The sequence below is a fragment of the Palaemon carinicauda genome, chromosome 22 (assembly GCF_036898095.1).
Source record: "Palaemon carinicauda isolate YSFRI2023 chromosome 22, ASM3689809v2, whole genome shotgun sequence".
In the NCBI taxonomy this organism is placed as follows: Eukaryota; Metazoa; Arthropoda; class Malacostraca; order Decapoda; family Palaemonidae; genus Palaemon; species Palaemon carinicauda.
The window spans coordinates 68,539,326-68,552,359 of record NC_090746.1 but is presented as its reverse complement, the minus strand read 5'-3'; the positions used below and the strand labels follow the sequence as shown (position 1 = coordinate 68,552,359).

General features: G+C 43.6%; 1 protein-coding gene across 3 annotated transcripts in view; it reads right to left on the bottom strand.

Moving 5' to 3' along the window:
- E(z) (histone-lysine N-methyltransferase E(z)) overlaps positions 1-13,034 on the bottom strand; it is a 104,616-nt gene that overhangs the window by 47,516 nt on the left and 44,066 nt on the right. For all 3 annotated transcript variants that reach the window (XM_068346362.1, XM_068346361.1, XM_068346363.1), the window contains exons 6-7: positions 12,571-12,689; positions 3,515-3,669 (exon numbers count right to left, since the gene is read on the bottom strand). In XM_068346362.1, coding sequence (XP_068202463.1) covers positions 3,515-3,669; positions 12,571-12,689 — 274 coding nt within the window. The remainder of the gene's footprint in view (positions 1-3,514; positions 3,670-12,570; positions 12,690-13,034) is intronic.

The following is a 13,034-nucleotide window of genomic DNA, read 5'->3' as shown; positions in this document are numbered from 1 at the left end:
TGAGGTGGGAAATTCAATTTTAAATACCCCAGATTTGTATAGCTTAGAAAAATACAAATTACTTATAATATATGTTATCTATTCCTACTCATATAGAAACACTTCGTATTTTAAAATAGGAAGACTACCTTATTGGTGGAAGTCCACTAAGACCTTGAGAACATGGGTCATGTCCTACCCGGGGGGCCCAGAAGTCATGAGGTAGGTAAGACTGCTTGAAACTCTTCACAGGCATAAATAACTCTCACAAGGAGGAGAGCTTTATGCTCCTCAGTCGGAAGACAATGCTTAAGGCTTGGCAGTAACCTACCACTATTATGAATGAAAAGCTTTTCTTGGCAAAGATCAAGAAGTTTGCATTCTGTGCTAGAGATTCTAACAGATCAGGATACGAGTCAGCTTATGGTCCTCAGGGAGCAATCAGATTCTTCGAAGACCTAGCATCAACAACATCCAGTTAATAAGCTGGTGAACCAGACTGAACTAGGGAAAGGTATAGGCTTTCCCAGATAAATCTGGTTGATAACTCTACAGCGTGATTTGCTGCACAGATGTGCATCTATTTTGGTGGTGTAAATGCCCATCAAAACTACTGAGTGCTTCCTCAAATGTTTATGGCATGCCTTTACGTATATCCAAACATAAAGACAGATGAATTTCATCTGCTGACCAAACAGCAAGCACGACCCGGTCACCAGGTGAAAGCCCCAGTCATCCTTCAACACATCTGAGAAAAGTTGCATATCTGAGGAGTTCAGAGAACCTCCCTAGTGAGATTTTCTTCATCCAGCCTTCAGGAAAAATTGGCCTGTACCTCCTGTCCCATTGGAACATGATAAAAACGAGGAACCTCTGGAGGGCAACCAATGATCCCCAACACCACCGAAGGGATCTCTGGTGGAAATACCAGTAACTTCCCTGAGGAACTAGTTTTTCCAAGGAAAAGTGGTCAAGAAGACTTGCCTATGTCGAGCTGGAAGTAACGTCGGGACAGAACATTTGCACCACCTCTCTGAGCTTACTGATGTTATCATCTGACATACTTAACAGCATACCCAGATACTTCAATCTCTGCTTGGTTATGAGAGTTATCTCCCAATTTAACATTATCCCTAAATTGCAGCAAAAGGCAAGAAGGATATCTAGACCTTGTAGCATCTGCTTCTCTGAGGAGGCCTGATTAACCATTCATCAGGAAGCTGTACATAAACAGACGTATCCTGTACAGGAGAGAACCAAACTACGATCATTGTGAACACTTTACTGAACACCTGGAAAGCAGTGAGTAGTCCAAACACAAGGTCTTGAACTGGTACACTGCTACAAAGAGGAAGAGGTAGAGATACTTCAGAGAGGACAGATGGATACTTGGAAATACCCACTCTTCAGATCCACCCAAAGCATGATGTACCCTTCTCTGGTGGAACTCAGTATAGTTCATGCCATTCCATCCTTAATTTGATTGCTGTACAAACTGGTTCAGGGTTGAGAGGACTTAGTGGGGATTCGATCGTAGATGCCGAGAGTAACGTAATCTTCCTCAACATCCCTTTCCCCTCTCCAACAATGCCAGTGCTTTCAGTGATATTGGAGGATAGGACAAACTTTGCAGCCTCAAAGTTTAGAGGCTCACAATCTGGTTGGACTGGTTGTAAGTAAGAGAGTTAGTTCAGAGATCTGATCTTCAACTAGATCCAATGTCAATTAGTAAAATACCGATCATGGCAGCTCCAGAGATAATCTCGACACTGGAGGCTCATCCAAGCACGGATAAATAATCGAAGACCTAGCTAAAGGTGGCGCTAATCGTCACCAAACCCATTTCATTGCATGTAGGAGGAGGAGCCTTCTCAGGTAGCCTTCTAGTCTTTCTTGGCTTAGGATGCACTGCAGGGAGCACCACTGGCATCACTGGTAGTGGGGTAACTGACACTGCTGCCAATGGGATTACCACTGGCATCACAAACACAGAGGACACCAGATATAATTAAAAAGGGGGAGATTATCCAGCCATATGAGGAGAACTCTACTCGTACAGAGTTAGCCCAAATAAATTTGAGAGAAAATATATGAAATAGAAAATCTGGGGAAAATATATGAATTATAAAATATAAGTAATAAAAAATAAGCTCGACAAAAATCTACTATAAATATAAATTAAAATGTTATTGGTTAAATCTGCACTTCTTAAAAACTTTAAAATCTTAAAAACTAAGAAACTTCTAGAATCCGATATGGGAGTGAAGTAGCCTTAGCTACAAGCTCCCTCAAAATAACACTGAGAGGCTGCATGTAGGATTGCTCATTGCCTCATTGGAAAATCTTCCAGCACGTACTAAAGTGTGGTGATCACCTCCAACTCCACCAAACCTAAAGAAAAATCCCCAATGTAAATCGTAGTTTTCCTTTCGCCTGAACCATATTTCCTAAGATTAAGCAAGACCCATATACCCAAAAGATTTCGCGAAAAGTACAGAAAGTCCTAAACTTACAAACTTAATTGATTCCAAGAGGCTGTTTGTAAGTCCAATTTTGTTAAATTTGGCCTAACATGAATTCCATGTCAATGATTTCCAGCTACAAAAGTCAACAAATAGTCAAGTTTCATATGAAATAGATATCAGGTTATTACAAATATTATTTTTCTTACTGTATTAAATGATACAATATTGTTTTATTACGGGCTTTTTTATCTTATCTTTGTTATTTTCGGTTGGATTTTTGTTTGTTTCTCCGAGTGTTTGTAAGTTGAGGATCCCTGTATACTTAATGAAAAGTATTGGCTTTATTTGCAAAGTGATAAGTCTCTTTGACATTATTTTGGGTGTTGCCAAGAATTATGTCAAGAGAAGACTTAGCCTTCACGTTCTTCAAAAAATATGACCGCCTTTAACGGGTGGCCACGATCGTCACTGGGCATAAGGGGATGATTGTGAACAATCATGCCCCTAAGGGGCAGAGAGAATCATCATCAGTTTAGCCATAATCTGATGCAGTGTCCATCATTCAAATGCATTCCTGTTAAAGGCAAAAGAGAAGCATCTTTTACAAGAGTGGGCAGGGCTGCTCGCCCACACTCACCACCTGTCTTTAACTACCTCGAAAGTGATTTCAACAGCCATTCTGATTTCACCGAAGACATTCCCTATTTTAAAGGACGAGAGGTTTGTGTACATGTACGGTTAGGAACAAATGTTAAACGTAACGTGACATTTTCATCGGTGCTTGAAATCCTATGGTCGATTCCGTTGCTCTTATACCTTCAAGTTTGTCATATCAAACAGATTCACTTCATAAACCACTTGATAAATTCAAAACTCACCTCTAAGAAGTAAAAGAAGTTGATAGCATTAAAAACAATTTGATTCAAGATCTAAAACATTCTACAAATCCATTCAGAAATCCTATTCCCATTAGTACCCCAATCTCATACATAAGATAATATGGGTAATAACAAATCATCTTTGTACTGGCAAACCAAAAAACCAAGACACTAAACCGACAGAACACTTACGATGAAGGAAGCAGTCGTATTTGAAACATCTCCGACAAAACAAAGTATGGAACGAATGCATCGTCTGTTCTTGAGGGACACTTTCCGCATTTGGGCCATCTATATTGGGTGTGCATTCAGGTGGCAGTGCAGTAGGATCTGTCAGTTCTATATACCTGAAATACAAAAGCTTGTCCAAACTTACAATATCAAATAGTAACATGCTCATTAAATAATTTTTAGATACATTGTGTAACCTTAATTTATATATTCAAACAGTACTACAGTGAACCCTCGCTACTTCGCGGTTCGACCATCGCGGATTCACCACTTCGCGGATTTTTTCCATAACCCATATATATACAGTAATATGTTATTTTCATTAGTAAAATAAATTTTTGAATATACTTACCCGATAATCATGTAGCTGTCAACTCCGTTGCCCGACAGAAATCTACGGACGGGATACGCCAGCGATCGCTATACAAGAGGGGGGTGTACTCACCAGCGCCATCTGTGGTCAGGTACTGCAGTACTTCTTGTCAACACCACCTCAATTTTTCCTCGGTCCACTGGTTCTCTATGGGGAGGAAGGGTGGGTCAATTAAATCATGATTATCGGGTAAGTATATTCAAAAATTATTTTACTAATGAAAATAACATTTTTCAATATTAATCTTACCCGATAATCATGTAGCTGATTCACACCCAGGGGGGTGGGTGAAAACCAGTGTACAAGTTAATCAAGAAGCTAAGTATCCCGTATTTCATATTATCAGTTATTCAAAATAACAAATGAAATTATAAGTACCTGGTAAGGAAGTCGACTTGAACCATTACTCTGCCTTTAATAAGTACGTCTTCCTTACTGAGCGCAGCGGTCCTCTTAGGAGGCTGAACAACTCTAAGGTGCTGAAGTATAAAGGGCTGCAACCCATACTAAAGGACCTCAACACAACCTCTAACCTAGGCGCTTCTCAAGAATGAATTGACCACCCGCCAAATCAACAAGGATGCGGAAGGCTTCTTAGCCCACCGTAACAACCCAAAACAACAATAAAAGCATTCAAGAGAAAGGTTAAAAAAGGTTATGGGATTAAGGGAATGTAGTGGTTGAGCCCTCACCTACTACTGCACTCGCTGCTACGAATGGTCCCAGGGTGTAGCAGTTCTCGTAAAGAGACTGGACATCTTTGAGATAGAATGATGCAAACACTGACTTGCTCCTCCAATAGGTTGCATCCATAATACTCTGCAGAGAACGGTTCTGTTTGAAGGCCATTGAAGTAGCCACAGCTCTCACTTCGTGTGTCCTTACCTTCAGCAAAGCAAGGTCTTCATCCTTCATGTGAGAATGAGCTTCTCTAATCAGAAGCCTTATGTAGTAAGAAACTGCGTTCTTGGACATAGGCATCGAAGGTTTCTTGATGGCACACCATAAGGCCTCTGATTGCCCTCGTATAGGCTTAGACCTTTTAAGATAGTACTTTAGAGCTCTGACAGGGCAAAGAACTCTCTCTAGTTCGTTACCCACCATGTTGGAAAGGCTAGGAATTTCGAACGATCTAGGCCAAGGACGTGAAGGAAGTTCATTTTTCGCCAAAAAACCGAGCTGTAAGGAACATGTAGCTGTTTGAGATGTGAATCCTATGTTCCTGCTGAAGGCGTGAACCTCACTAACTCTTTTGGCTGTTGCAAGGCAGACGAGGAAAAGAGTTTTGAGAGTAAGGTCTTTGAAAGAGGCTGACTGGAGAGGTTCAAATCTAGGTGACATAAGGAACCTTAAGACTACGTCTAGATTCCAGCCTGGAGTGGACAAGCGACGTTCTTTAGAGTTTTCAAAAGATCTAAGGATGTCCTGTAGATCCTTGTTGGAGGAAAGATCCAAGCCTCTGTGGCGGAAAACTGCTGCCAACATACTTCTGTACCCCTTGATCGTAGTAGCCGAAAGAGATCTAACATTCCTAAGATGTAACAGGAAGTCAGCAACTTGGGTTACAGAGGTACTGGTAGAGGAAACTGCATTGGCTCTGCACCAGCTTCGGAAGACCTCCCACTTGGATTGATAGACTCTGCGAGTGGATAACCTCCTTGCTCTGGCAATCGCTCTGGCTGCCTCCTTCGAAAAGCCTCTAGCTCTAGAGAGTCTTTCGATAGTCTGAAGGCAGTCAGACGAAGAGCGTGGAGGCTTGGGTGTACCTTCTTTACGTGAGGTTGACGTAGAAGGTCCACTCTTAGAGGGAGAGTCCTGGGAACGTCGACCAGCCATTGCAGTACCTCTGTGAACCATTCTCTTGCAGGCCAAAGGGGAGCAACCAGCGTCAGCCGTGTCCCTTCGTGAGAGACGAACTTCTGAAGAACCCTGTTGATGATCTTGAACGGGGGGAATGCATACAGGTCGAGGTGGGACCAATCCAGCAGAAAAGCATCCACGTGAACTGCTGCTGGGTCTGGGATCGGGGAACAGTACAATGGGAGCCTCTTGGTCATCGAGGTAGTGAACAGATCTATCGTTGGCTGACCCCACAAGGCCCAAAGCCTGTTGCACACGTTCTTGTGAAGGGTCCATTCTGTGGGGATGACTTGACCCTTTCTGCTGAGGCGATCTGCCGAGACATTCATATTGCCCTGAATGAATCTCGTTACCAGCGTGAGTTTTCGACTTCTTGACCAAATGAGGAGGTCCCTTGCTATCTCGAACAGCTTCCTCGAATGAGTCCCTCCCTGCTTGGAGATGTACGCCAAGGCTGTGGTGTTGTCGGAGTTCACCTCCACCACCTTGCTTAGCAGGAGGGACTTGAAGTTCATTAAGGCCAGATGTACTGCCAACAACTCCTTGCAATTGATGTGAAGCGTTTCCTGTTCCCTGTTCCATGTCCCCGAGCATTCCTGTCCGTCCAAGGTCGCGCCCCAGCCCGAGTCTGATGCGTCCGAGTAGAGATGAAGATCGGGGGTCTGAACAGCTAAAGAGAGACCCTCCTTGAGAAGGATGTTGCTCTTCCACCACATTAGAGTAGTCCTCATCTCTTTGGTAACAGGAATAGAGACCGCCTCGAGCGTCATATCCTTGTCCCAGTGAGCTGCTAGATGGTACTGAAGGGGGCGGAGGTGGAGTCTCCCTAACTCGGTGAACAGGGCTAACGATGACAGAGTCCCTGTTAGACTCATCCACTGTCTCACCGAGCATCTGTTCTTCTTCAGCATGCTCAGGATGCACTCTAGGGCTTGGTTGATTCTTGGGGCCGACGGAAAAGCCCGAAAAGCCTGACTCTGAATCTCCATTCCCAGGTAAACGATGGTTTGGGAAGGAACAAGCTGGGACTTCTCTAAATTGACCAATAGACCCAGTTCCTCGGTCAAATCCAAAGTCCATCTGAGACTCTCCAGACAGCGACGACTTGTGGGGGCTCTTAAAAGCCAGTCGTCTAAATAAAGGGAGGCTCTGATGTCCGCCAAGTGGAGGAATTTCGCAATATTCCTCATCAGTCGCGTAAACACCAGAGGTGCCGTGCTTAGGCCAAAACACAGGGCTTGGAATTGGTACACAACCTCTCCAAAGACGAATCTCAGAAAAGGTTGGGAGTCTGGATGGATGGGAACGTGAAAGTAGGCGTCTTTCAGATCCAACGAGACCATCCAGTCCTCCTGCCTGACCGCTGCTAGGACCGACTTCGTCGTCTCCATAGTGAACGTCTGCTTGGTGACATAAGCATTGAGCGCACTGACGTCCAGCACCGGTCTCCAACCTCCTGTCTTCTTGGCCACCAGGAAGAGACGGTTGTAAAAGCCCGGGGATTGATGATCCCAGACTATCACCACTGCCTCCTTCTGTAACAGGAGCGACACCTCTTGATGTAACGCTAGCCTCTTGTCCTTTTCCTTGTAGTTGGGAGAGAGGTTGATGGGAGAAGTGGTCAGAGGGGGATTGCGGCAGAACGGAATTCTGTAACCCTCCCTTAGCCACTTGACAGACTGAGCGTCTGCACCTCTTCTTTCCCAGGCTTGCCAGAAGGTCTTGAGTCTGGCTCCTACAGCTGTCTGGAGAGGAGGAGAGTCAATGCTTACTTTTCGTGGACTTAGCACCCTTCTTGGACCTGCCCCTGTGACCGTCTGGGCGGGTACTTCCTCGGCTGGGGGCTCTGCCACGAAAGGGCGGAATAAATCTGGTAGCAGGTGCATCAGCCACTGGGGTGCGGTAAGTTCTCGGTACTGAAGGTACAACCTTAGCCTTGCGTGCTGAAGAGGCCACGAGGTCATGCGTATCCTTCTGTATAAGAGCTGCAGCCATCTCTTTGACTAGATCCTCAGGAAACAGGAACTTGGAGAGAGGAGCAAAAAGTAACTGTGACCTCTGGCAAGAGGTGACACCAGTAGAAAGGAAGGTGCAAAGTTGTTCCCTTTTCTTGAGGACTCCCGAGACAAACATAGAAGCAAGTTCGCCAGAACCATCGCGAATTGCTTTGTCCATACAGGACATGATCAGCATGGCCGAGTCTTTGTCAGAAGGGGCAGTCTTCTTGCTCAAGGCCCCCAGGCACCAGTCGAGGAAATTAAAAATTTCAAAGGCGCGAAAGACTCCCTTCAAGAAGTGGTCCAGATCAGAAAAGGTCCAGCAGACCTTAGAGCGTCTCATAGCTGATCTACGGGGAGAGTCAACCAAACTTGAGAAGTCAGCCTGGGCAGAGGCAGGGATCGCCAAGCCTGGTTCCTCTCCCGTGGCATACCAGACGCCCGACTTAGAAGTCAGCTTAGGAGGAGGGAACATAAAAGACGTCCTTCCCAGTTGCTGCTTGGAATGCAACCAATCCCCTAAAATTCTCAAAGCTCTCTTTGATGATCTAGCGAAGATAAGCTTAGTGTAGGCAGACTTAATAGGCTGCATGCCTAGAGAAAACTCGGATGGAGGAGAACGAGGGGTAGCAGAAACAAAGTGTTCAGGGTATAACTCTCTGAACAGCGTCAGGACCTTACGAAAGTCAATGGAGGGTGGCAACGACTTGGGTTCCTCCACATCAGAAGAAGGATCATCCAGGTGAGCAGCTTCATCCTCAGAAACCTCATCACCTGAGGGTTGAGAAGCGAGAGGTAACGATAAAGCGGTATGCTGAATGGTTGAATCCTGAAGAACGGGTGCATGTGCACTTGCGGATTCATCATCAAGTCTCTGCTGAAGAGGATGAGGGCTGGCAATGACAAAGTCATGAGGCTGGGATGAAGGAGGTTCTGCGGGGGTCTGAGGAGCAAGTGAGGTGAGAAGCGAATGCTGTAAGGCATGAGGCTCATGCTGCATAGACTGCGGTTCATGTTGAATGGGAAGAGGCTCATGCTGCGAAGAATGCGGTTGCTGCATGCGTTGAGGTGGCTGCCTCATAGCATGAGGCTCCTGCCTCAAGAGTTGCGCCTGCCTCAAGGGTTGAGGAGGTGGCTGCGCAGAGAGAGGCTCTTGCCTCAAGAGTTGAGGTTCTTGCCTCAAGGGTTGAGGTTCTTGCCTCAAGAGTTGAGGTTCTTGCCTCAAGAGTTGAGGTGCTTGCCTCGAGAGTTGAGGTTCTCGCCTCAAGAGTTGAGGTTCTTGCCTCAAGAGTTGAGGTGGCTGCCGCAAGAGTTGAGGTTGCTGCCTCAAGGATGGTGGAGGTTGCCCCAACGCAAGAGGTTGCTGCCTCGAGGATGGAGGAGGTTGTTGCAACGCATGAGGCTCCTGCCTCAAGGGTAGAGGAGGTTGCTGCAAGTCATAAGGCTCCTGCCTCAAGTATTGAGGAGGTTGCCGCATAGCAAGAGGCTCCTGCCTCAAGGAAAGTGGAGGTTGCTGCACAGCGCTGGTATCTGGCAACTCCCAATGCGGCAGCTCACGCATGAAGGCAGGTTGAGGAACCTCAACATCATACGTCTGGCAGGGTGGACTGCGCAGAGGTGGAGGAGCGCTCGCAGGAGGAGGTGTGCTAACCTTCTCTGCCTGAAACTCCTGCATCAACACCGCAAGCTGCGACTGCATAGTCTGCAGCATAGCTAACTTGGGATCAACAGAAGTTGGGGCAGAGGCCTGTTGAGGCATCGCTTTACCTCTCTTAGGAGGTGTGCAGCCACCAGATGACTGCGGCGAGTCCAAACTAGCCCAGTGGCTACATCTGGGCTGTTGGACTCGCTCGGTCTGGACCTTACGCTTAAGAGGCCTTGAGACCTGGGTCCAGCGTTTCCTCCCGGAAACTTCTTCCGCAGACGAGGAAATTAAGGGCTCAATCGTCTGAGAGTGGAAGTGACGATCTCTATAAGATACGCCCGCAACCACTGAGGATACTACTGTGCGCCGATCAAGGCCTGCCGAACCCTTTTGCCCTTCGACATTGCTTCTCCCCTGGGCTTGGGAGCTTGCAAGAGGTCCCGGACTGGGAGGACGACTGGCACGCACAGAAGTATCCTCATGCGCAACACTGACACTGACACTAGGCACAGCACTGGCACTACCACTTCCCACTGCACTTTTCACTTTAAGTTCCTTGACATCTGCCAAGAGAAACTTGTGGTCACTCACTACAGACTCCACCTTATCACCTAAAGCCTGAATGGCACGTAACACATCCGACATATCAGGCTGAGCACTAGTAATAGGTTCGGGGGTCACCACTACAGGGGAAGGAAAAGGTTGAGGATCATGGGGGGAGGAATAAACCAAAGAGCGAGAAGAACTCCTCCTAACTCTCTCCCTCTCTAACTTAGCCGTATACTTGAGGAATTCATTAAAATCGAATTCCGAAAGCCCGGCACATTCCTCACATCGATCTTCCAACTGACAGGATTTTCCCCTACAGTCGGAACAAACGGTGTGAGGATCAACCGAGGCCTTCGGAAGACGCCTATTACAAGTCCTAACACTACATCGTCTTTGTCTAGGAGCTTGAGAATGGTCGGACATCTTGGATCAGAGAACAGTCAAGGGGGGTTTCCAAATTAAAGCAAAGATCGTTATACCATAAATCAAAATCAATCCAAAAGCTATCTAAGCTAAGGGAAAAGCTTCCTGTATAGCGAAAGCTAAATTTCAGAGCAATACTTCACCAAAACCGTGAACAAAGACTCCAAAATCAAGAGCGTATCCATGTAGGTCTTGCCGGCAGCACGACAGAGGAAAAATTGAGGTGGTGTTGACAAGAAGTACTGCAGTACCTGACCACAGATGGCGCTGGTGAGTACACCCCCCTCTTGTATAGCGATCGCTGGCGTATCCCGTCCGTAGATTTCTGTCGGGCAACGGAGTTGACAGCTACATGATTATCGGGTAAGATTAATATTGAAAAATATATATATATATATATATATATATATATATATATATATATATATATGTATGCATGTATTTATGTATATATGTATGTATGTATATATGTAGGTATGTATATGTGTATACATATAAATATATATATATATATATATATATATATATATATATATATATATATATATATATATATATATATATATATACACACACACACACACACACACACACATATATATATATATATATATATATATATATATATCTAAAGTAGGAAGATGTGATGTAGTTCTAAGGGAATAGTATGGGAAATATGTCTGGGTAATAAGCAAAGCTCTACCTCCAGTTTGTTTCTTCATTATGATCAGAGATAAATGTAAACAAAACATTGGTTGCCATTTTTTAACGTGCTTTTTAGCGTTTAGGAAACGCATGATATAAAATTGCCTTTAATATTTGTGCCTGTTTTAGTTTAGGGTACTGTAGTACATGCATTAAGTGAACTGTACATTAAAGGGTAGTTTGTTAACAGTACTACGTACAAGGGAAGGTTTTAAAAGTCTGAATATACACGTTGAATAAATAGGTAAATATGGTGTCACTACTTTGCGGATTTTCACCTATCGCGGCCGCGTCTGGAACCTATCTACCGCGATAAACGAGGGTTCACTGTACTATATGTAGTATTAAAGGACTCTTTACAAAACAGATCTTGAAAACTCCAATAAGTTTTCTAAAGCTCTGAAATAAGATTATTTCTGTAGTCCTATTGTACATAATACAGGGTTTACTTTATTTGTCAATATTATAGATTCCCACCTGGCTGATCTATATTTGACGTTCTTTTTATCTATAAATGTACCATTTGAATCCTGAATCAAGTTCTAACCTCTAAACTTTTCCTCTTTTTGTTTTAGTGATATTTCAAGCACTAATGCATCCATTTTACTACAGAAATAATCTACAGCTTTGTCTAATCGAGTTTCTTAGTATGATAATTTTACAATTTGGTCACAATTGGAATAAAATTTCTGCATTACAGTGTAGTACTGAGCATCACAAAAGAAATGACAAGGCTTTTGAAATTACCTGCATACTTAGTACAACACGGTGGATTATATAGCATGAGATTTAAATGTAAGATAGTCAGAACTATGAAACATATTTAACATCATGTACAAATACCTAATTGAACAAAGGTGCCATTGATTAATATTAATCCACAACATGAATGAGAAATTTAGTCTACCACAAGTCTCGGTCCAAATATTTAAGATGAGTGTACTACTCAAGATAAAATACTATAATTGAGAATCCCATTCAGAATTCTAATTACACTACAAGCTCTTGAAGAAACATTCCTAATGAAAAGATCTGAGGTGATTCAAATGTGCTAGACCTACTAACAATCAACTTCCAGTTTTGTAAGGGTTTAACTTCATAGAAAATAATTTGCGCAATGCACTGATTTTAGCTATAACTTTGTAAATGGATTCAGCAACCATAGATTTACACTTGAAAGGAATCAAGGCAAAGAGTACACCATTGTCTGCACAAGTAACAAGCTTGTTTCCAAAGCCAAACCACATACAGTATCTTCCATATATGAATATAGGAAAGTAGAGGGCCAAGAAAATTATCCTATGAGCACCAGATTACATACCAGTAGCAATTGTGGTGCTCATCAAAACCAACTTTTTATAATCCCACGGGAAAAATTGCATCATCTCATTTTAAAAGACATGTCCACATTATCATACAATACAATGGGAATAACTTTAGCTTTTGACCATAAAATAAAACTTACTTTTCCTTAAGTTCTTCTGGGGAGCCTTTATCAGGAAAGAGTGCTGAAACTGCCTGGAATATTGACAAGCAAGGGAAGTCCTTCCTCTCCGCCACAGATGTGCCTTCTCCATTTTCATTCTGAAATAATAAACAATAAAAGAAAATACCTGACATGCAATTAAAAAAAACAAAAAAAACATCTACCAGCAATGTGGATTCCATGATAAGGACTTGCTAAAACCTTTTTTGTAATTAGCTTACAGCATAATATCAATACTGATCAACATTCAATTCAATTACATATTCTTTTATATACAATTGCAATAACAATGATGTTTAAGCATAGTAACAAAAATGCAACCACTTAGGATGTCAAAAGATATTAAATGTAACTAAATGCAATGATTGCTTGGATAAGAAAAGACATCAATGAAATTAGGGCTTGTCCATAACCCTTACTTGTTGTCTCTCTGTATTTTCATT